The following is a 24,395-nucleotide window of genomic DNA, read 5'->3' on the forward strand; positions in this document are numbered from 1 at the left end:
TCTCAAATAAATGGTTTCTGTACTCATCTAATCTATTATGCAAGAATGATAATGTAATAAAGACATTTTAGACAAAGAAAGTTTGAAAATGTTTACAATTAAAAGAACTATTTTTGATTCTACATCAGAAAAAATAAAACTGTGCCCAAAAGAAAGAGGATGAAAGAAGCGATGATGATCAAAGCACTTGATAAACATATGGTTAAATCTAAATAAATATTTATGACAAAAATAATAATGACCACTTTTAGGAACATAAAAGCAAACTTAGGCTGGACATAGTGATTCATGCCTGTAATCCCAGCAATTTGGGGGGCCAAGGCAGGAGGATCACTTGGGCCCAGGAGTTCTAGACCAGCCTGGGCAACCTAGCAACATCCCATCTCTACAAATTTTTTTTTTTTTTAATTAGCTGGGGGTGGTGGTGCATACCTGTAGTTCCGGCTACTGGGGAGGCTGAAGTGAAAGAATCATTTTAGCCCAGGAGGTCAAGGCTACAGTAAGCCATGATGGCACCACTGCAGTCCAGCTTGGGTGACAGAGTGAATACCATCTCTAAACAAAGAATAAATAAATAAAAATAATGTAACTTTAAATCTTGCATATAACTTACACACCATTTGAGAGGGGGAGAAAATAAAATGCAACCATTCTAACAGAAGGCTGGAAAAGTTAAAAACACACAAAGATTGTAAGAAATTAGGTAGAAATAAGTAGTGCTCCCCCCATTATCCATGCGGATACATTCCAGGATCCTCGGTTTCTTCCTATACGACCACATTGTATAGGCCAGGTAGCTTATACAGCATTGATACACGGACAAAGGAATGATTCACATCCTGGGCGGAGCAGTACAGCCAATTTAAAATTTGAGCATTAAAAAAAAAAAGGGCTGGGCATGGTGGCTTACGCCTGTAATCCCAGCACTCTGGGAGGCCAAGGCGGGTGGATCACTTGAGGTCAGAAGTTCAAGACAGCCTGATCAACATGGTGAAACCGTCTCTACTAAAAAAATACAAAATTAGCTGGTGTGGTTGCACACGACTCTAATCCTAGCTACGTGGGAGGCTGAGGCAGGAGAATTACTTGAACCGGTGAGGTGGATATTGCAGTGAGCTGAGATCATGCCATTGCACTCCAGCCTGGGCAACAAGAGTGAAACTCCGTCTAAAAAAGAAAAGAAAAGAAATGAAAACTTACACATTTTTTATTTATGGAAGTTTCCCTTTAATATTTTTGGATGGCAATTGACTGAAACCACAAAAAGCAAAACTGTGGATAAGGTGGGATTACTCTGTTCTTATCCTATCAAACATAAATGGATTATTGCATATGAAAATCGTCAGATTGGATCACTATTTTAAAGATACACTCCTAAAACTTTACTTTTATTTTTTTGAGATAGGGTCTTGCTGTCTCGCTCGGTTGCCCAGACTGGAGTAGACTGGTGCAATTAGGGCTCACTGTAGCCTCAACTTCCCAGGCCCAAGTGATCCTTCCACCTCAGCCTCCCGAGTACCTCAGACCACAGGCGTGTGTTACCACGCCTAGAGGAATTTTACACCTAAAACTTTGAACAACGCAAGTGTAAAAGTAAAAAGGTGGTTGCATCAAAAAGCACAGGAGCTGCCTTGAAGGGTTGTCAAAGGTAGGAAGTTTGAGTATAAAAAAAGAATAATGACTATTTTCAGCAACAGTTACACTATGCTCTAAGCATACTTTTATTGAATGAACAAATGAATGAATGAAGGGTGGGACATCAGGGTGTGTCTGGGTGGTGCAAGGGCAGGAGGAGGTCTGATTGTATAAAAATTACATTTAAATACAGGGTCTTCTGCATGAGGACACACTAAGGAAACTGCATTTCCGGAGAGAGACACACCACGTAGGACTGAAAATGGTTAGTCTAAGGGGATTCATGACAGGTAAGCATCAGGGAGCGGGGAGGGTAGCCAGAATGTGGGGCTTTAAGTGCTCAAAGAGGATTTGAAAAATCAAAGGAGCAATACTAAAGGATGCAAACCACTCAGCCCATTCACATTAGAGGGACATGATATAGATGGTTGGGGACAGAAGGAAGGTCAGAAAGACTGACTATTCACCTCATGAAAATCAGGGAGAGAATGTGAGACTCCTTACTTACTGAGTGTGGTTGTCTGTTCTGCAGGGCTCCCAAACTTTCCCCATCTGTGTTAGCCAGGCCTTTGGAAATCCTTAATTAGAATGTAAACTCTATTATAGCAAATATTTTTGTGTACTTTGTTCATTGCAGAATCCACAGACCTACATAAGTGCCCATTTGTAGGAGGCAGGCAATAAAAATTTGCTGAGTAAATGTGGTTCTGCTAGTGGCAATTCTGCCTTATGCTCTTGATAGCCTCAATCAGGGAAAGCACTGTAGACCAGTTGAATCGTTTGCTTCTTTGTTTCTTTAATATGCTAGTTTAAGCTGCAGACTTTCAATACCCATCCCAGGAAAGTGGGCCAGGGTTTAGACTATGTGTACAAGAGTCAGTAAGACCTGATTCATTCCCAGCTATGCTTCTCTTCTACCTGGCCAAACTTTTAGATCTCACGTCTCTTCATCTTTAAGAGGTTGATAATAATTGTCCATTACCCCATGTGTTTGTCAAGGATCACTTGAATCATGTATATGAAGCACTTGGATGTCTGACAGTATCCTAATGTTGCTACTGAATGTTACTGCATCATTTATTTACTCTTAGGGTTGTACTGAAGAACAGATGCTTAGTGAAGTTTAATTTCTTTTCAATTAAATGCCAAGCCTTAGGCCATCTGTTGTTATTGCTGTTCAAATATTTTGGTCTCAGAACCTCTTTATATTCTTAAAAATTGTTGAGGACTCCAAAGAACTTTTGTTTCTATAGAATATACCTAGATATTTACCATATTCAAAGTGAAAACTGAGATTAAAATATATTTATTCATTCCTTTCAAAATAAAATGATAAATGCATTATGTGTTAACTATATTTTCCACACACAAAAAAATTGTGAGACCAATGGCATTGTTTTACATTTTAGTACTTTAGGGCTTAATGGAAGATGGTAGAATTCTCTTCTGCTTTTGCAGTCACCTTTTCTGATGCATTACTCTGTTGAAGTGTAAGAAGAAAATCTGACCTCATACAGATATGATGCTAGAAAAAGGAGTATTCTTATAGCCTTTGAAATAATTGTGGATATTCTTTGAAACTACAACACAAACTCAACAAGTAGCAGTTTCTTAAAGATGAGTTGCAATGTGAAAATTTTTTTTTTTTTTTTTTTTGAGACGGAGTCTCGCTCTGTCGCCTAGGCTGGAGTGCAGTGGCATGATCTCGGCTCACTGCAACCTCTGCCTCCCGGGTTCAAGCGATTCTTCTGCCTCAGCCTCCCTAGTAGCTGGGACTACAGTTGCGTGCCACCACGCCCAGCTAATTTTCATATTCTTAGTAGAGATGGGGCTTTACCATGTTGGTCAGGCTGGTGTCGAACTCCTGACCTCAAGTAATTCACCCTCCTCAGCCTTCCAAAGTGCTGGGATTACAGGCGTGAACCACCATGCCCGGCCTGCAATGTAAAATTTGAAATCATATGAATGAACTTTTCAAATTCTGTCACATTAAAATCCATTGTTCTACATTGAACTTTGAGTGGATCTTTTACCCATGCAGGATTTTGTAACATTACATACTGTTCATTTGCAAAATATTGGTTTATGAATTAACAAGCTCTTCTAAATTTATTCCCCTGTACATTTGTTATAGAATAAGAGTGAAAAAGTAAAATAACATGCAAGATGTCACCATTGAGGGAGGCTAGCTGAAGTGTGTGCAGCACCTTAACCATATATATTATTTTGCAATTTCTTGTGAATCTGAAATCAGTTCAAAATTAAAAGTAAACAAAACAAAACCAATAAACAATATGGTAATTTTTGCTTTCAATATTCATATATATTCCAAATAGCTTTTAAAAATTTAAGACCTATTATATGTAACCAGATATTTACCATATGTGTGGCTTTTCCTTTATTCTTGAAGTTCCAATTTTCCCTCTTAGGAAGAGCTTTCTTTAATACTCCACAGAACAGGACTACTGGCCACAGATTCTCATAGTTCTGAGAATGTCTTCATTTCACCTTCTTTCCTGAAAGATATTTTCCCTGGATATGGAATCTGAGTTGATTGGGAGTGATGGCAAGTGGTGTAAAAAAGAATCTAAGTTGACAGTGGAACAAAATCTTTGAAGTGCTAAAAGAACTGTCTTTGTTTCTGATGAGAAATCTGTGGTCATTTGATCTCTATCTTTTCGTGTATAGATTGCACTTCAACAATCTCATCAAAGAAATATCCCTCTACTTTGAGTCACGAAGATATTGACACAGAATTTCTTTTGTTATTTCTAAAGTTTCATTTTTGACAAGTACAGCTAGAGTATTTCTCTATGGTATAAGATATGAATCATTTTCCAGCTGAGGTAGAGGAATTGGGGGTTAACCTCACTTGCCAGAGGTCATACAGCAAGCCCAGGCTCCTTGAAAACATTGCTATCCAGTGAATGAATTCTTCATCAGCATTCCCTATCTCATAGGCCTTCCATCTCAGATTTCAGAAACCACGATGAACAGAATGGCCCCAGAGAATCCCCAGCCAGACCCTTTCATCAACAGGAATTATTCCAACATGAAGGTGATACCACCACAGGATCCAGCTGGTCCCAGTGAGTATCATCCTTCTTTCTCCTTTTCCCTTTCTACTGCCCCCTTCTCATGCGGCCCTATAATTGCATTTTGCATTTGCTTTAAGGCAGCTATTGATTGTTTTTAAAAATCTATTCAAAAAGTCTCCCTATCATAAAAGGAGAAATACATTTCAAATCAAATGGGCCTTTGGCCCATGGTTGATTCAAATTATGAGAGATTAGCTAAGAATATAATATATAGAGCAAGTGAGCATGTTTTTCTAGGAGAAAAGATCTGAAGCATAGAGAGATAGAAATTGAGAAATCTCCTTTTCCAAGGCAGGTAAATTGTGGCCCAATATGGAGGGAAAATGAAAAAAAAAAAAAAAAACCTCATTATTCAGAGTAGTAGTGTATACATGTATAAAGATATTTATTTGTATAAAGATATTTATTTATATAAGGTGGATCTGAGTGAATTGTTCTGAAATATATATTTGTTATTTGATATTTTATCCTGGAGATTTTCCAAACATTGTTCGTATACAATGTTTACCTTTAAAAATATATGTAAAATCGTATAAAAATCTGATTTTTCTATACACTAATAATAAACAATCAGAAAAGAAAATTATAAAAATAACTTCATTTACAATAGCATCAAAAATAATAAAGTACTAAGAAATAAACTTAACCAAGGATGTGAAAGACTTGTGCATTGAAAACTATAAAATGTTGCTGAAATAAAAGACACAAATGGGAAGACACTCTATGTGCATAAATGGGAAGGCTTAATATTATTATTATTTTTGTTTTTTTTTTTTTTGAGACGGAGTCTTGCTCTGTCACCCAGGCTGGAGTGCAATGTCACGATCTTGGCTCATTGCAAACTCCACCTCCCAGGTTCAAGTGATTCGTCTGTCTCAGCCTCCCAAGTAGATGGGACTACAGGCATGCACCACTATGCCCGGCTAATTTTTTTTTTTTTTTTTGTATTTTTAGTAGAGATGGGGTTTCACCATATTGGCCAGGCTGGTCTCAAACTCCTGACCTTTGGAGTTTGTTTGTTTGTTTGTTTTTGAGATGGAGTTTCTGCTCTCGTTGCCCAGGCTGGAGTGCAATGGTGTGATCTCAGCTCACTGCAACCTCCGTCTCCCAGGTTCAAGCAATTCTCCTGCCTCAGCCTCCCGAGCAGCCGTGATTACAGGCATGTGGCACCATGCCTGGCTAATTTTTTTGTATTTTTAGTAGAGACAGGGTTTCACCGTGTTAGCCAGGATGGTCTCCATCTCCCGACCTCTGGTGATCCACCCGCCTTGGCCTCTCAAAGTACTGGGATTATAGGCGTGAGCCAACACGCCCGGCTAGCTCCTGACCTTGTGATCTGCCTGCCTCTGCTTCCTAAAGTCCTGGGATTACAGGAGTGAGCCACCACGCCTGGCCAGCTTAATATTTTTATTATTGTTGTTGTTGTTGTTGTTTTCAAAGATGGAGTTTCGTTCTTGTTGCCCAGGCTGCAGTGCAATGGCACGATCTCGGATCACTGCAACCTACACCTCCCAGGATCAAGCGATTCTCCTGCCTCAGCCTCCCAAATGGCTGGGATTACAGGCAGGCACTACCACACCCAGCTTATTTTTGTATTTTTAGTAGAGACAGGGTTTAACCATGTTGATCAGGCTGGATGGTCTTGAACTCCTGACCTTGGGTGATCCATGCGCCTTGGCCTTCCAAAGTGCTGGGATTACGGGCGTGAGCCACTGTGCCCCACTGCTAAATTTGCTTTTTTGGCACCAATACCAAAGTGCTCCACATATTACCTATTTAGGGGAAGTTTTGTTAGAAGGCAGTCTAACCTGTTTGGTTTCCTTAAAAACAAAACAACTTTGCATTGCTCTGGGAGAGAAGAACATACAAATTCTGATTATGATTACTTATTTTTAGTACAAAGTTATCCAGTACTTGAAGCACTGTGATGCCTTGTGCTGTCCCAGCATGCTGTTTCATACTCATCCTTTCATCTACTGTTGAACTTAGCATCGCAGCATGCATGCAGGGGGTGCCGAATAAATATTTACTGAAAGAGGCCAGGCGTGGTGGCTCACACCTGTAATCCCAGCACTTTGGGAGGCCAAGGTGGAAGGATCACTTGAGCCCAGTTCCAAGACCACCCTGGGCAATATAGTGAGACCCCATCTTATAAAATATATATATTTACTGAAAGGTGTGAAAAGCTGTTTCCAGAAGCATTCAGGGCAGCAGTCTCCAACCTTTTTGGCACCCGGGACTTGTTTTTTGGAAGACGGTTTTTCCAAGGACTGGTTAGGGGGGTGGTTTTGGGATGATCCAAGGACATTACATTTATTGCACATTTTATTTCTATTATTATTACATTGTAATATATAATGAAATAATTACACAACTCACTATAATTTAGAATCAGTGGGAGACCTGAGCTTGTTTTCCTGTAACCAGATGCTCCCATCTGTGGGTGATGGGAGACAGTGACAGATCACCAGGCATTAGATTCTCATAATGAGCATGCAACTTAGATCCCTCCCTCACTTGTGCAGTTCACAATAGGCTTCATGCTCCAATGAGAATCTAATGCTACCAGCTGATCTGACAGAAGGTGGAGCTCTGGCAATAATGTGAGCTATGGGGAGCGACTGTAAATACAGATGAAGCTTCGCTGACTCCTTCGCCGCTCACCTCCTGCTATGCAGCCCAATTCCTAACAGGCCATGGAACCATACCAGTTTGTGGCCCAGGGATTAGGGACCCCAGATTTAGGAGATGTGGAAGAATATGTTACATACCAAATAGAATTGTTATTTCTTACACCTCACACAGTACATGGCTAAGAATTTTGCAGAAAATCCCCAGCAGAATGGTAATGTGGAAATACAGGCTGCAGGAACGTGGTGAGAACTGAGAGAACAGAAGAAAGTTCAGAAAATTGATATGTTTGAAGACCAAATGTATGTACAAATTAGTCATTGCTGTTTCATACAATTTCAGTGGTTTTAAAAAAATAAGCATTTGTTGTTGTTTGTCAATCTACAAGCCAGGCCAGGTGCAGTAGCTCACGCCTGTAATCTCAGCACTTTGGGAGGCCAAGGCAGGCGGATCACGGGGTTAAGAGATTGAGACCATCCTGGCCAACATGGTGAAACCCCATCTCTACTAATAATACAAAAATTAGCTGAGCATGGTGGCACGTGCCTGTAGTCCCAGCTACTCGGGAGGCTGTGGCAGGAGAATCTCTTAAACCCGGGAGGCAGAGATTGCAGTGAGCCAAGATCATGCCACTGCACTCCAGCCTGGTGACAGAGCGAGACTCCATTAAAAAAAAAAAAAAAAAAAAATCTACAAGCCAGCTGGCCAGTTCTGATCTTGGCTGGCATCTCTTGCATGCTTGAGGGTTGACTAGCTGTAAACTCATTTAAAGTAGCCTAGGTTGCAGAATATGAGCTCTTTTTGCTATAGTCTGTCATCCTCTAGCAGGCTAGTCCAGGCTTGGAGGGAGAGTGGGTGAGAGAGAGAAGGCAGGCATGAGAGCGAGCACAGAAGCATGCACGGCCTCTTGAGGCGGGGGCATCATCACTTTAGAGTGTCAGCCTCTGGCTCAATTAAGAAGGTGTGGTTGGGTCGGGCACAGTGCCTCATGCCTGTAATCCCAGCACTTTGGGAGGCCGAGGTGGGCGGATCACTTGAGGGCAGGAGTTTGAGACCAGTATGGCCGATATGGTGAAACCCCGTCTCTAATAAAAGTAAAAAAATTAGCCAGCATGGTGGTGAGCGCCTGTAGTCTCAGCTACTTGGGAGGCTGAGGCAGGAGAATCGCTTGAACCTGTGGAGTGGAGGTTGCAGTGAGCTGAGATTGAGCCATTGCACTCTATCTAGCCTGGGCGTTCTGGTGAGACTCTGTCTCAAACATTAAAAAAAAAAAAGTGCGGTTGGAAATAAATGAAATAAACGTAGGACAAAGAGAAAAGGAAGAGGAAAATAAGGTTTCATTGTACATAATCTGTGAAGTGACTCAATAAAATAAAGCTATTCTTTTTTATTTTATAAATGTGAAAACTGAGACTCTCCATGTAAACAGACATTAATGTTTTACCAAATTTTCTCTTTTTTTTTTCCTTTTTGTGGAGGATGGGGGTCTCACTATATTGTCCAGGCTGGTACGGACTCCTGAGGTCAAGCTGAATGCTCTGCCTCCCTAAATGCTGAAATTACTGATGTCAGGAACAGTGCCCAACCCAAATTTTCTAATAATAATGGACATATGTGTTCCCTGAGACTGTAGTGGTTTGGATGGTCCAGTGGCTGAAGTGTGTCTATTTCCAAACTCTATTTATTTATTTCTGAAATGGAGTCTTCCTCTGTCTCCCAGGCTGGAGTGCAGTAGTACGATCTCAACTCACTGCAACCTCTGCCTCCTGAGTTCAAGTGATTTCCCTGCCTCAGCCTACCAAGTAGCTAGGATTACAGGCGCATGCCACCACGCCCAGCCAATTTTTGTATTTTTAGTAGAGACAGGATTTCACTGTGTTGGTCAGGCTGATCTCAAATGCCTGACCTTGTGATCTGCCCACCTCGGCCTCCCAAAGTGCTGAGATTACAGGCATGAGCCACCACGCCTGACCTTCCAAACTCAAATTTATATTCTCTTTCTTTCTCTTTCTTTTCTTTCTTTCCTTTTTCTCTTTCTTTCTTTCTCTTTCTTTCTTTCTTCTTTCTTTCTTTCTTTTCTTTCCTTCCTTTCTTTCTTTCTCTCTCTTTCTTTCTTTCTTTCTCTCTCTTTCTTTCTTTTTTCTTTTTTTGAGACAGGTTTCACTCTGTTATCCAAGCTGGAGTGCAGTGGCACGGTCTCGGCTTGCTGCAGCCTCAACCTCCCAGGTTCAACTGATCCTCCCACCTCAGCCTCCCGAGTAGCTGGGACTACAGGTGCGTGCCACTACACCCTTTTTTGTAGAGATGAGATTTCACCATGTGGTCCAGACTGGTTTCAAACTCTTAAGACAAAGCAAAACCTTGTCTCTAAAAATAACAATAAAATAAATAAAATAAATTAAGATAATGGAGATAAGACAAAAGTACTTAATGACCATTTCTATCAGTTCCATTCTACCTCCTCTCTGAGGTTGTCATTACAATAGGTTTCTCATAATTTTTGTAGTCTACTCTCTATATACTCATAAATTATAATTTTGAGTTATAAAGTGTGTGTGTGTGTATATATATATATATACACGTACATATATATATATATATATATACACGTACATATATATATATATATATATTATTTTTTTTTTTAAATGGACTCACTTTTTCACCCAGGCTGGAGTGCAGTGGCACAGTCTTGGCTCACTGCAACCTCCACCTTCTGGGTTCAAGCGATTCTCCTGCCTCAGCCTCCCGAGTAGCTGGGATTACAGGTGCACGCCACCACACCTGGCTAATTTTTTGTATTTTTAGTAGAGACAGGGTTTCACCATGTTGACCAGGCTTGTCTTGAACTCCTGACCTCAAGTGATCTGCCCACCCGCCTTGACCTCCCAAAGTGCTGGGATTACAGGCAGGAGCCACCACGCCTGGCCAGAAAAGTATATTTTACATGTCACATTACATTGCAAAATAAAAATTAGTTTTTAAAATTTGTTTTCTATGAAACTATGTACATGTTTTAGTAATATTTTCCTAACTCATAGTTGATACGCAGAGGAGGTTAACTATATTGTAAGATCAGTAGGGTCATAAGCAGTGAGTTAATTATCAGAAATTTGATGAAGTTATACAGCCTACGCTCAATATCTTATATCTTTAAGTGAAAATACTTCATTTTCAGTGACATACTCCAAACTAAAATAAAATTAATTTACAAAAGAGAGGTATGTTGTGCATACAATGTACCACACATTATTCTAGTGTATTAATGCCTTTACATTAATAAATCAATATAATTAGTGCCTTACATTAATACATTCATGTAAAAAATTTACAAACCCTATTATAAAGTAGATATTCATTTTTGTGCGTCTGGCAAGGTCTCACTCTGTCGCCCAGGCTGGAGTGCGGTAGCGCAATCTCAGCTTACTGCAACTTCTGCCTCCCGGGGTTCAAGCAATTCTCCTACCTCAGCCTTTTGAGTAGCTGGGATTACAGGTGCTTGCCACCATATCTGGCTAATTTTTGTATTTTTGGTAGAGACAGGGTTTCACCATGTTGGCCAAACTGGTCTCAAACTTCTGACTTCAAGCTATCTGCTTGCCTTGGCCTCCCAAAGTGCTGGGAATACAGGTCTGAGCCACCACACCCGGCCTAAAGTACATACTCAACATTCCCCCTACCCCACTTTTTTTTTTTTTTTTTTTTTTTTTTTTTTTTTTTTTTTGGACAGAGTTTCTTTGTTGCCAGGCTGGAGTGCATGCACAGCTCGGCTCACTGCACCTCTGCCTCCCATTCACGATTCTCCTGCCTCGCCTCTGGATAGCTGGATTACGGCATGCGCCACCCCCTGCTATTTTTATTTTTAGTAGATGGTTTCTCATTTGTCAGCTAGTCTCAACCCACCTCAGTGATCCGCCACCTCAGCCTCCCAAAGTGCTGGAATTACAGGTGTGAGCCACCGCATCTGGCCACATTCCCCTTTTATGCTTGATGAAACTGAGGTGGGCTAGGTGTGGTGGCTTCCACCTATAATTCCAGCACTTTGGGAGGCTGAGGTGGGAGGATCACTTGAGCCAAGGAGTTTGAGATTAGCCTGGGCAACGTAGCGAGACTCCATCTGTATTTAAAAAATTAAAACATTTTGGCCGGGTGCAGTGGCTCACGCCTGTAATCCCAGCACTTTGGGAGGCTGAGGCAGGTGGATCACGAGGTCAGGAGATTGAGACCATCCTGGCTAACACGGTGAAACTCCGTTTCTACTAAAAATACAAAAAAATTAGCCGAGTGCAGCAGCGGGCACCTGTAATCTCAGCTACTCGAGAGGCTGAGGCAGGAGAATGGCATGAACCTGGGAGGTGGAGCTTGCAGTGAGCCAAGATCATGCCACTGCAGTCCGGCCTGGGCGAAAGAGCGAGACTCTGTCTCAAAAAAAAAAAAAAAAAAAATTAAAAAATTTTAAAGAAGAAATTGAGGTGAAGAGTTTGGGTAATGGGTTCATAATCACATTCCTAGAAAAGTATAGTTTTATCTTTTTTTTCTTTTTGAGATGGAGTCTCGCTCTGTTGCCCAGGCAGGAGGGCAGTGGCGTGATCTCAGCTCACTGCAAGTTCTGCCTCCTGGGTTCATGCCATTCTCCTGCCTCAGCCTCCTGAGTAGCTGGGACTACAGGCGCCCGCCACCACACCTGGCTATTTTTTTTTTTTATTTTTGGTAGAGATGGGGTTTCACCATGTTAGACAGGATGGTCTTGATCTCCTGACCTCATGATCCACCTGCCTCGGCCTCCCAAAGTGCTGGGATTGAAGGCATGAGCCACCATGCCCAGCCTGAAAAGTATAGTTTTAAAAGCAAAATTTCTACTATTGAACATATATCAAGATTACTGGTTCAAACTTTTCCACAGTGCAACTTGCATATTATGGACTCCTTGAGCTAACTGAGTAAGACATAGATCAAAGTTTTCAGAAGACAGCATGTATACATTTAAATTTCTGGAAGAAATGTGCCCCACATGGATGTGAATTTTCCCGGGATGTCACTGGTAGTTGTCCATACATGATGTTTCCTTGACTTAATCTTCCTTATCACATTGCCCTAAAAAATAATTTAGCTCTGCATTTATAATTATTGAAGTATTTGTAACTCAAAGTATATCCTGGCTCCAGGCTTTTTATTTTTCCTTATCTGATACCAAACTGATCTATAGTTTCTTTAATTTTCTTTTTAGCCAAGGCTGACTGAAAATGCTTTCAAGTATATAATGTTTATTTCCACAGTACTCTGATGAATAGTGTATCCTTTGCGACTCCTCAGCCACATACTTTAATCAGCATGAGTGATTCCAGTGTGTCCTTGATACCACAGGACCAAGCCAGTTCCAGCAAGCAGTCTTCCCCTGTGCCCACTCTGTAGTCTGTCTCTCTTCTCAGGGAGCCTACTTGTCCTTCCCCAAGAGGGTAGTTACCAGGTGTGAATATAACAGACCTAAATCTGGGACTAAATATCTTGTATGTTCGTCATATTTGATTGAGATGGGTTTTCCTGGAATAGAATCAGGAGGTTGATGAGCTGGGTACAGTGGTGCACCTTTAGTCCCAGCTACTGTGAAGGCTGAGGCAGGAGGATCCCTTTAGCCCAGGTGTTAGAGACCAGCTTGGACAACATAGCGAGACCTCGTGATCTGCCCGCCTCGGCCTCCCAAAGTGCTGGAATTACAGACATAAGCCACTGTACCTGGCCTTCCAAAATCAAATTTATATTCTCTTTTCTCTTTCTTTCTTTCTTTCTTTCTTTTTCTTTCTTTCTTTCTTTCTTCTTTCTTTCTTTCTTTCTTTCCTTCCTTCCTTCTTTTTCTTTTTCTTTTTTTTTTTTTTGAGACAGGTTTCACTCTGTTATCCAAGCTGGAATGCAGTGGCGCGGTCTCGGCTTACTGCAGCCTCAATCTCCCAGGTTCAACTGATTCTCCCACCTCAGCCTCCCGAGTAGCTGGGAATACAGGTGCGTGCCACTACACCCTTTTTTGTAGAGATGAGATTTCACCATGTGGTCCAGACTGGTCTCAAACTCCTAAGACAGAGCAAGACCTTATCTCACTGCAACCTCCACCTCCCGGGTTCAGGTGATTCCCCTGCCTCAGCCTACTGAGTAGCTGGGATTACAGGCGTGCACCACCATGCCCAGCTGATTTTTGTATTTTTAGTAGAGATGAGGTTTCACCCCATTGGTCAAGCTGGTCTCGAATGCCTGACCTCATCTCTAAAAATAATAATAAAATAAATAAACAAAATAAATTAAGACAATGGAAATAAAACAAAAGTACCTGACCATTTCTATCAGTTCCATTCTACCTCCTCTCTGAGGTTGTCATTACAATAGGTTTCTCATAATTTTTGTAGTCTACTCTCTATATATTCATAAATTATAATTTTAAGTTATAAAGAAAAGTGTGTATGTGTGTGTGTGTATATATATATATATATATATATTTTTTTTTTGAGATGAAGTCTCACTTTTTCACCCAGGCTGGAGTGCAGTGGTGCGGTCTCGGCTCACCGCAACCTCCACCTCCTGGGTTCAAGTGATTCTCCTGCCTCAGCCTCCTGAGTAGCTGGGATTACAGGTGTGTGCCACCACACCTGGCTAATTTTTTGTATTTTTAGTAGAGACAGTCCTATTTCAAGGGGTGACATTTTGAATAAATACAGAAGCAAGCTAATGATTCAAAAGTATGTAAAAAGCTAAAACACACACAAAAACCCACTGCTTCCTTTACTTTATCATCTATATGTTTTTTATTTAATTTACTTTTATATGTCGTGTTTAGATACACACAAGTAGATAGTAAGTTTATTATTATTATTTCTTTTTTGAGGCCAAGTCTTGCTTTGTCACCCAGGAATGCAATGGCATGATCTCAGCTCACTGCAACCTCTGCCTCCCGGGTTCAAGCAACTCTTCGTGCCTCAAGTAGCTGGGCTTACAGGCACATGCCACCACACCAGGCTAATTTTTGTATTTTTAGTAGAGATGGGGTTTCACCATGTTGGCTAGGCTGGTCTCGAACTCCTGACCTCAGGTGGTCTGCCCAAAGTGCTGGGGTTACAGGTGTGAGCCACCATGCCTGGCCAAAATAGTAAGTTTAAAGCTTCTAACTTTACTTTTAATAGGTAATTAAACAATGTATATATAACATTGAATGCAACATATTAATAAAATGTAACAATTTTGTTAAGCAGACAAAATATAATCCAATGAGATGTTTTACATTCTTTGTTCATAGCAAGACTTTGAAATCCAGTGAATACACTTCGCATATCTCAGTCTAGATGCTAAATATTTCATGAGAAATACTTGATCTGCATTTAGATTTCATAAAATCACAGTTGAAAAAAGTTGACCTACCCAAGTTGTTCCAAGCATACTAGTTTCTCAATAATTGCACTATCAGTTTTTAATTTTAAATTAACATTTACTAAAATTAAAAATTACAGGCACAGTGGTTCATACCTGCAATTCTAGGACTTTGGGAGGTGGAGGTGGGAGGATGACTTGAGCCCAGGGGTTTGAGACCAGCCTGGACAACATAGCAAAACCTCATCTCTACACACACACAAAAATTAGCCAGGCACGGCGTGCGCACCTCTAGTCCCAGCTACTTGGGAGGCTGAGGTGGGAGAATCACTTGAGCCAGGGAGATGGCAGTTGCAGTGAGCTGTGATCAAGCCACTGCACTGCACTCCAGCCTGGGCTGACGAGGGAGACTCTGTAAAAAAAAAAAAAAAAAAATCAGCTCCTCAGCGGAAACTAGCCACATTTCCCATGATTAATAGTCATTTGAAGCAGTGGCTACTGTATTGAACAGAAGAGCTCTAGAGAGTAATTGGGTGGTTGGGGAACAGGGATGGTTTAAATTTTGTACTATTTGTACATACTGCTTTTCAAAATAAATGAATAAATCAAGTTCTTATTTTTAAACAATTTACAGTAAGTAGTTAGGTTGTGGAAGTCACAAATGCACCCCTATAGGATGAGTGTGGGGGGAAAGTGGTTATCTTAATATTATATAAATAAGTTCCCTGTGGCTTAGAACAAAATTCCCAGTAACAGTATTCCATAGACACATTCCAGAAATATTGTATCACAAACTACTTATTTGAAAGTAAAAAATAAGTGCCTGGTAAAACGATGTTGTTTAATTAAAAGAACAGGCTCAGAATATTTAAGATATGTCTATCTGAGGTAAATACAGTTTGAGTAGAATAATTTTATTAAATGTGAGCAGAAAAAAATCAATATTTCTAAGTATATTGGATTTCACATATATATATATGAACTGAAAAAATATAAGTTTAGAAATATGTACATTCAAAGTGGGATTAAATATGTTTTATATAGGTTATTTTCATCTATGTTCATAAGTGGCATTAGCCTATAGTTTTATCTATAGTGTTTATTTTTGCCTGATTTTAGTGTTGGTATTATGGACTTTTAAGTACAAGAAGGGAGGTCCAAGTGAGGACCTTTCCTCCTTTTATTGTTATTGTATTTATTTTTCTAGAGCCAGGGTCTCTCTCTGTTGCCCATGCTGGAGTGCAGTGACATGACAGTAGTTCACTATAGCCTTGACCACGTGGGTTAAAGTGATCCTCCCACCTCTGCCTCCCATAGCTGGGACCACAGGCATGTGCCACCATGCCCACCTAATTTTTAAACATTTTCTGTAGAGACAGGGTCTCATTATGTTTCTCAGGCTGGTCTTAAATTCCTGGCCTCAAGCAATTCTCCTGCCTTGGCCTCCCAAAGTGCTGGGATTATAGTTGTGAGCCACTGTGCATGGCCAAATTTTGATAATTGCGGAATTTTTTTTTTTTTTTTTGAGACAGAATCTCACTGTGTCACCCAGGCCAGAGTGCAATGGAATGATCTCGGTTCACTGCAACCTCCACCTCCTGGGTTCAAGCAATTCTCATGCCTCAGCCTCCCTAGTAGCTGGGATTACAGGCATGCACCACTATGCCTGGCTAATTTTTGTAGTTTTAGTCGAGGCGGGGTTTCACCATGTTGGCCAGGATGGTCTCGAACTCCTGACTCCAAGTGATTCACCTGCCTCAGCCTCCCAAAGTGCTGTGATTACCAGTCACCACGCCTGGCCGATAATTGCATTTTTAAAGAAAAAACCCTTTTCTTTTTCATTGCCATTAAAAAACTATACTTTTTCAATCTTCTATACATATTTATTTTGAGACAGGGTCTCACTCTGTCACCCAGGCTGACACATGATTGTGCAGTGACACAATTATGGTTCACTACAGCCTCAACCTCCCAGGCTCAGGCAATTCTCCCACCTCAGCCTCAAGAATAGTTATTATGTGGTGACACCATTATGGTTCACTACAGCCTCAACCTCCTGGCTCAAGCAATCCTCCCACCTCAGCCTCAAGAATAGTTGGGACCACAGGGGCATGCAACCATGCCCAGCTAATTTTTTAATTTTTCATAGAGACAGGGTCTCCCTACATTGCCCAGGCTGGTCTCCAACTCCTCCACTCGTGATGCTCTTATCTTGGCCTCCCATAAGTGCTGGGATTACGGGTGTGAGCATATTGTGCTGACCACATTTGATTTCTTTTCCCCAAAGTAGTGAATAGAGCCTCAGAAATCCCATAAAAGAAAAAGCTCAACCAGGCATGGTGGTTCACATCTGTAATCCCACCACTTTGGGAGGCCAAGGCAGGAGGATCACTTGAGCCCAGGAGTTCAACATCAGCCTGAGCAATGTAAGGAAACCCCATCTCTATGAAAGAAAAAGTTTTTTAATTAGCCAGGAGTGGTGATAGTGCCTGTAGTCCTAGCTATTCAGGAGGATGAGGCCAGAGGATTGCAGGAGCTCAAGAGTTCAAGGTTACAATGAACTATGATGGTGCCACAGCATTCAGCCTGGCACTGTCTTTTTTAGAGACAGAGCAAGACCCTGTCTCTAAAAAAAGAGAGAGAGAGAGAGAGAGAAAGGAAGGAAGAAGAAAAGGAAAGAAGAAAGAAAAAGAAAGAAAAAAGAAAGAAAGAAAGAAAGAAAGAAAGAAAGAGAAAGAAAGAAAGAAAGAAAAAAGAAGGAAAAGAAAGAGCGAGCCTATTTGCCAGATGAGATGGACTGGATTCCTGAACAAATAAATGAAGACAGGAAACCCATTTAGAAGAGTGGGTTATATTCAGATGCAAAGACATAGGGTTTATTCCTAGTTTTATCTATTTCATAATTAAAAAAAAATTTTGGCTAGCTCTTGCACAGAATATTACTAGTTTCTAGAATAACAAAAGTGTGAAAAAGATGAGAAGACAGAAGATACTATCCACTGTCCTGAGGTTAGGTAGGGTAGAAAGACTGAGTACCAGAGAATAAAAGTAAAACAGAAAACTTTTCAGTGCAGGCAGGGCAAACTAAACCTCAAGGGAGCCAGTTTCCAGAGTGAACAGACTGAGTACACAGAAAATTGAAGAGGTAACTCATGTCCTAACAGAGACAAAATCTCAGACAGTGGAGAACAGAGCACTGTTACGCAGGGCTCAGCCATTCAGACTCAAGACCTGGGATCTGCATTTTCTGGACCCTAAGCCTGGTTGGAGGAAAGGCATGGGAGATTCACCATGGTGATTTGTTTTTTGTTTTTTGTTTTTTTGATGGCGGGGAGAGATTGGTAATGTAAATGTAACCACCCCTTCTTTATCTCTGCCCTGAAGCAATACGGAGAAGGCATCAACAACGTACTTCTTTCAGCAACCAACAGTATGAAGAGCTAGAAGCTCTGTTTAGCCAGACCATGTTCCCAGATAGAAATCTTCAGGAGAAACTAGCTTTGAGACTCAACCTACCGGAGTCAACAGTAAAGGTCTGATCCCCTGTGGTGTGCTTGGTACCCCCATCCAAGTCACATTCACCTATCCAGCCTGGAAATTACCCACCCTCCACCCCTGCCCCACAATAATATTTCATTAATTGAGTACCTACTGAAATGGTATCAAACTGGGGACATCGCAAATACTGGCCTCACTCTCATGCAGTTTGAAAAATGAGAAAAAATGAGGTTCAGAGGCAAAGTGACTGGGCCACAGAGATAAGAAATAGTGTTGCTAGAACGAAAACTCCAGAAATCTTATTTTTAATATTTGTACTATAGAGTTCAAATAGTGGAAAGGTGCTCATCCAGACAGACTCCTCCCTTAGAGTCTTTTTAAGCAAAGCCCTGCAATCTGTTTATTCATAATGCTACCAACGGACAAACAATACTCCGTCTAACCTCTGAGCCTGCTAAAGCCCATGACATTTTTCTTTTTTCTCTTTTTTTAGAAATGGGGTTTCACTATGTTGCCCAGGCTGGTCTCAAATTCCTGAGCTCAAGTGATCCTCTTGCCTCAGACTCTCAAAGTGCTGGGATTACAGGTGTGAGCCACCGTGACTGGCCATACATTTTTATTGGAGTATTCCTTATAGGAGAGGCCTCCTAAAATAATCCTTAAAAATCCCTCAGTTCAAATTCTTCACCTCTCCCTAGATCCTAGACCCCTGAACTAGCCTCTCTTCTCTAGAGTTCAGGACCCTATCTCTGAACCCCCAGCACAAACCCTGAAACACACCCGCTTTCTTCCTTTCCGGGGTCCCAGACCTGATCTCCATCATCCCTCCTATTGACTCCAGTCATGCCCATCTCTGCTCTTGCAAAGCCCAGTGTCATGGTGAATTAGAGAGGACATGAAGATTATAACCTGGCTGTTTTCACTCAGGAGAAACCTCCAATACCTCCTCCAATAACAGACCACAATCTCCCCTCTTCCCCCACTCCCAGGTTTGGTTCAGGAACCGGCGATTCAAATTGAAGAAGCAGCAGCAGCAGCAGCAGCAATCAGCAAAGCAACGAAACCAGATCCTTCCATCCAAGAAGAATGTGCCCACCTCCCCCAGAACATCCCCTAGTCCTCATGCTTTTTCTCCTGTGATTTCAGATTTCTCCAGCTCCCTTCCACCTCATCCCTTAGACCCTTCCAAATGGGCATGGAACTCTACCTTCACTGAGAGTTCCACAAGTGACTTCCAAATGCAAGATACTCAGTGGGAGAGGCTGGTGGCCTCGGTTCCTGCTTTGTACTCTGATGCCTATGACATATTCCAAATCATACAACTGTACAATCTTCCTGATGAGAATGAGATAGCCAGTTCTTCTTTCCACTGTCTGTATCAGTATCTCTCACCCACAAAGTACCAGGTAGGAGGACAGGGTTCCTCTCTCAGCACCTTTGCTGGTCCAGCTGTAGGCCTGTCTCCCGCACAAACCTGGCCCAGTATAACAAGCCAAGACTTTGAAGCCTACAATCTAACAGATAGCCTGGAATTCCAGAAAACCTCCAATATGGTAGACTTGGGATTTCTCTGGCCAGAGTACTAATAAATATGGACCATTTAGAAAAGAGGTCTTCTTGCCTCTTGTACATGACTGTTTTTTTCCTTTGTCTCATTTTAACCCAAACATCTGGGCCTGTGTCTCTGATTTCCATGTAAATGTTGCGAAAAGAGTTTTCCAAGTAGAGCTGGGCACTACGTAATCAGCCCCACAATTCTCCCTGAGAAGCCTGCCTAGTCCCTTACATGGCCAATGAGACTCCAAAATTCCCTTCCCAAAACTATCTTGAATTTTCTAAAAGTAGGACAGTGGTTTTGGGGATAATCCACTTTATTTTTTTGAAACTAGGTCTCACTTTGTCACCCAGGCTGGAATGCAGTGGTACAATCACGGCTCACAAAAGCCTTGACCTCCTGGGCTCAGGTGATCCTCCCACCTCAGCATCCTGAGTAGCTAGAACTACAGGTGCCTGTCACCACACCTGGCTAATTTTTTTTTTTGAGACAGAGTCCCACACTGTCACCCAGGGTGGGGTGCAGTGGCAGGATCTCGGCTCACTGCAACCTCTACCTCCCGGGGTTCAAGTGATTCTCCTGCCTCAGCCTCCTGAGTAGCTGGGATTACAGGCGTGTGCCACCATGCCTGGCTAACTTTTGTATTTTTAGTAGAGATGGGGTTTCACCACGTTGCCCAGGCTGGTCTTGAACTCCTGACCTCCAGTGATCCACCTGCCTTGACCTCCCAAAGTGCTGGGATTACAGACATGAGCCACCGAACCCGGCCAATTTTTGTATTTTTTGTAGAGACGAGGTTTTACCATGTTGCCCAGGCTGGTCTTGAACTCCTGGACTTAACACCATCCACCTGCCTCAGCCTCCCAAAGTGCTAGGAATACAGGAGTGCACCATCGCACCCGGCCGGGTTATCTAGTTTAAAAACACTTTTTTTCAAGGAAACCAAAGAAAGCATCATCCACTTTTCTCTCTGTATCATTCCGATTTTAGTATATGTATTGGGGAAGTGAGTACACTATCATCCACTTTTAATGAGAGAAAGTTATAAACTTACATTTTGTTTCCAATTTTTAGTTTTTTGTTTGTTTGTTTTTTGTAGACAGCACTCTGTCACCCAGGCTGGAGTGCAGTGGCACCATCTTGGCTCACTGCAGCCTCTGCCTCCTGGGCTCAAACAATCCTCCCACCTCAGCCTACTGAGTAGCTGAGACTACAGACATGCGCCACCATGTCTAGCTAATTTTTGTAGTTTTAGTGAAGACGGGATTTTGCCTTGTTGCCCAGGCTGAATTTGGGGTTTTTTAAAAGGGAACTTTCAGTCCTAATTTGAGGGGAAATTACTGTCACCACTAGTTTTAATATAGTACAATGAAAAAAATTATATATATGTAGTACAATGGTCCAGACATAATAAGAGGTGTAAAAACTAGCACAGGAAGAAATAAAAACAGATTTTTGAAGGTGAGATGATAAACTTGCAAAACTCACAAAATAAAGAGTCAAACTTTTAGAATGACAAGTTAGCATATTTTCCAGCCACATGATCAACCTACAAAATTAATACCATTTCTGAACACCAGTAATAAAAAAACATAAGAGCCGGGTGCGGTGGCTCACTCCTGTAATCCCAGCACTTTGGGAGGCCGAGGCGGGCGGATCACGAGGTCAGGAGATTGAGATCAGCCTGACCAACATGGTGAAACCCCGTCTCTACTAAAACTACAAAAAAAAAAAAAAAAAAAAAAACAGCCAGGCATGGTGGCACACGCCTGTAATCCCAGCTACTCGGGAGGCTGAGGAAGGAGAATCGCTTGAACCCAGGAGGTGGAGGTTGCAGTGAGCCGAGATCACACCACTGCACTCCAGCCTGGACAACAGAGCAAGACTCTGTCTCAAAAAATAAAAAAATAAAGAAACATAAGTACCTCTCAATGAAAAATGTGAAAGTACCTAGAAATTCACAAAGAAAATTAATACCTCTGTGGAGAAAAATTCAAAACTTAAAAAAGGACATAGAAAATGTTTTGAATAGGCCAGGCACGGTGGCTCACACCTGCAATCCCAGCACGTTGGGAGGCCAAGGAGGGCAGATCACGAGGTCAAGAGATCCAGACCATCCTGGCCAACATGGTGAAATCCTGCCTCTACTAAAAATACAAAAAAAAAAAAAAAAAAAAATTAGCTGGGCATGGTGGCACACACCCGTAGTCCCAGCTACTTGGGAGGCTGAGGCAGAAGAATCACAAGGATTGAAATTATGCAGTGTGTTCTCCAAATACGATGGAATGAAATTAGAAATCAATAAAATTTGGGAAATTCACAAATACGTGGATATTAAGCAACACATTCCTAAATAACCAATAGTTAAAGAGGAAATCACAGTCTCAGCAACATGGCAAAACCCTGTGTCTACAAAAAAACAAAAAATTAGCTGGGCATGACGGCCAGAGCCCATGGTTCCAGCTACTTGGGAGGCTGAGTTAAGAGGATCCCTTGAGCCACAGTGGTCGAGGCTGCAGTGAGCCGTGACTGTGCCGCTGCACTCCAGCTTGAGCAACACAGTGATACTGTCTTAATAAATAAATAAATAGAAGAAATCATGAGTAAAATTGGAAAACACTGTTAACTGAAAAAAACAAAGGCACAACAAACCAAAATATGGGATGAAGCTAAATCAATGCTTAGAAGGAAATTTATAGCTTCAAATACTTACATATTTTTTAAAAAAGGTCTCAGATCAATAGTTTTACACAGGAAGGAAGTGGCATAGTTTTATTAATATCTGTCAAATTAAACTTTAAGGCAAAACATTTTTATTGAGATGGAGTCTTGTTCTGTCACCCAGGCTGTGCAATCTCGGCTCACTGCAACATCCGCCTCCCAGGTTCAAGCGATTCTCCTGGCTCAGCCTCCCAAGTAGCTGGGACTACAGGTGTACGCCACCATGCCTGGCTAATTTTTGTATTTTTAGTAGAGATGGGGTTTTGCCGTGTTGCCCAGGCTGGCCTCAAACTCCTGAGCTCAAGTGACCCTCCCGTCTCAGCCTCCCAAAGGGCTGAGATTACAGGTGTGAGCTACCTCACCTGGCCAAAACAGTTTTTTTTAGAAATAAAGTATATTAGACAACAACAAAAAGAACAATTAACCTGAAATATATCATAAGTTTGAACTTAAATATACTTAACAACATATACCCAAAATATATGAGGCAAATTTTAACAAAAATTAAAATTCTTGAGAAAACTTCACCAACACATAGTCATAATGTGGTATATTCATACGACATTCTCAATAATTGATAATAACAGTCCAAAGAAAGCAGAAAGAAGGAAAGCCTAGAGCAGAAATAAATGAAATAGAGAATAGAAAAGCAATACAGAAAAAATTTATGAAATCAAAAGCTGGTTCTTTGAAAAGATCAACAAAATGGCAAACATTTAGCTAGATTGACCACCCCCTCAAAAGACTCAAATTATTAGAATCAGAAACAAAAGTCAAGATTTTATTACCAAACTTATAGAAATACAAATTATTAGAAATACTATGAACAATTTAATGCCAACAAATTAGATAACTTAAATGAAATGGACAAATTCCCAGGAAGACACAGAATACCAAATCTGACTCCACAAGAAATAGAGGTTGTGAATAGAGCTTGCTATGGTATGAATGTGTCCCCCACAGCTCATGCGTTGGAAACTTAATCCCCAAAGCAACAGCTTTGAGAGGTGGGACCTTTAAGGGTTACTAGGCAGAGCCCCCATGAATGGATTAATGCCATTATTGTGGGAGTGGGTTAGTTATCTCAGAAGTGGGTTCCTGATAAAAGAATGGGTTCGGCCCTCTTCTTCCCCAAAATCTTTATCCCCACCCCCACCTCTCTCTCTCTCTCTCTCACCTCCTCCTCTCCCTTCCTTCTGCCATGGGAGGATGAAACATGAAGGCCCTGGCCAGGTGCAGCCCCTCCATCTTCCATCTGAGACTGGAAGACTTCCCAGCCTTCAGAACTGTAAGAAATAAATCTCTCTTCATAAATTACCCAGTCTCAGGTATTCTGTTATAACAGCACAAGAACAGACTAAGACAGAGTTATAACAAGCACAGTGATTGAGTTAACAATTGAAAACTTCCCACAAATAAAAGCCCAGTCCCAGATGGCTTCACTGCTAAATTCTACCAAAATGTTTAAAGAAGAATTAACACCAGTCCTTCACAAACTTTTCCAAAAAACAAAAGAGGAGGGAACTCATTTTATGAGATCGATATTATCCGGATACCAAAGCCGAACAAAGACGCCATAAGGGAACTACAGACTAAAGTGAGTATCCCCTATCGGAAATGCTTGGAACCAGAAGTGTTTCAGATTTGGAGTTTTTGGAATATTTGCACATACATAATGAGATGTCTTGGGGATGGGACACCAGCCTAAACACAACTCATTTATGTTTCATATACACCTTATATACATAGCCTGAAGGTAACTGTACAATATTTTAAGTAACTCTGTGCATGAAACAAAGTTTGGACTGCGTTTTGACTATGACCCATCATATGAGGCCAAGTGTGGAATTTTCCTCTTGTGGTGTCACATCAGCGCTCAAATCATTTTGGATTTTAAAGCATTTTGG

The 24,395-nt window shown here is 41.3% G+C and overlaps 1 protein-coding gene across 1 annotated transcript; it reads left to right on the plus strand.

The window, feature by feature from the left end:
* The first annotated feature begins 1,860 nt into the window (after positions 1-1,860).
* ARGFX (arginine-fifty homeobox) lies at positions 1,861-23,800 on the plus strand. The gene is made up of 5 exons (XM_030801862.1): positions 1,861-1,925; positions 4,610-4,724; positions 9,522-9,638; positions 18,099-18,247; positions 19,202-23,800. The coding sequence occupies exons 2-5, from the start codon at positions 4,625-4,627 to the stop codon at positions 19,796-19,798; spliced, it is 963 nt and encodes a 320-aa protein (XP_030657722.1). The 5' UTR covers positions 1,861-1,925; positions 4,610-4,624; the 3' UTR covers positions 19,799-23,800.
* The last annotated feature ends 595 nt before the right edge of the window (positions 23,801-24,395 follow it).

Source organism: Nomascus leucogenys, chromosome 21 (genome assembly GCF_006542625.1).
Source record: "Nomascus leucogenys isolate Asia chromosome 21, Asia_NLE_v1, whole genome shotgun sequence".
NCBI lineage: Eukaryota > Metazoa > Chordata > Mammalia > Primates > Hylobatidae > Nomascus > Nomascus leucogenys.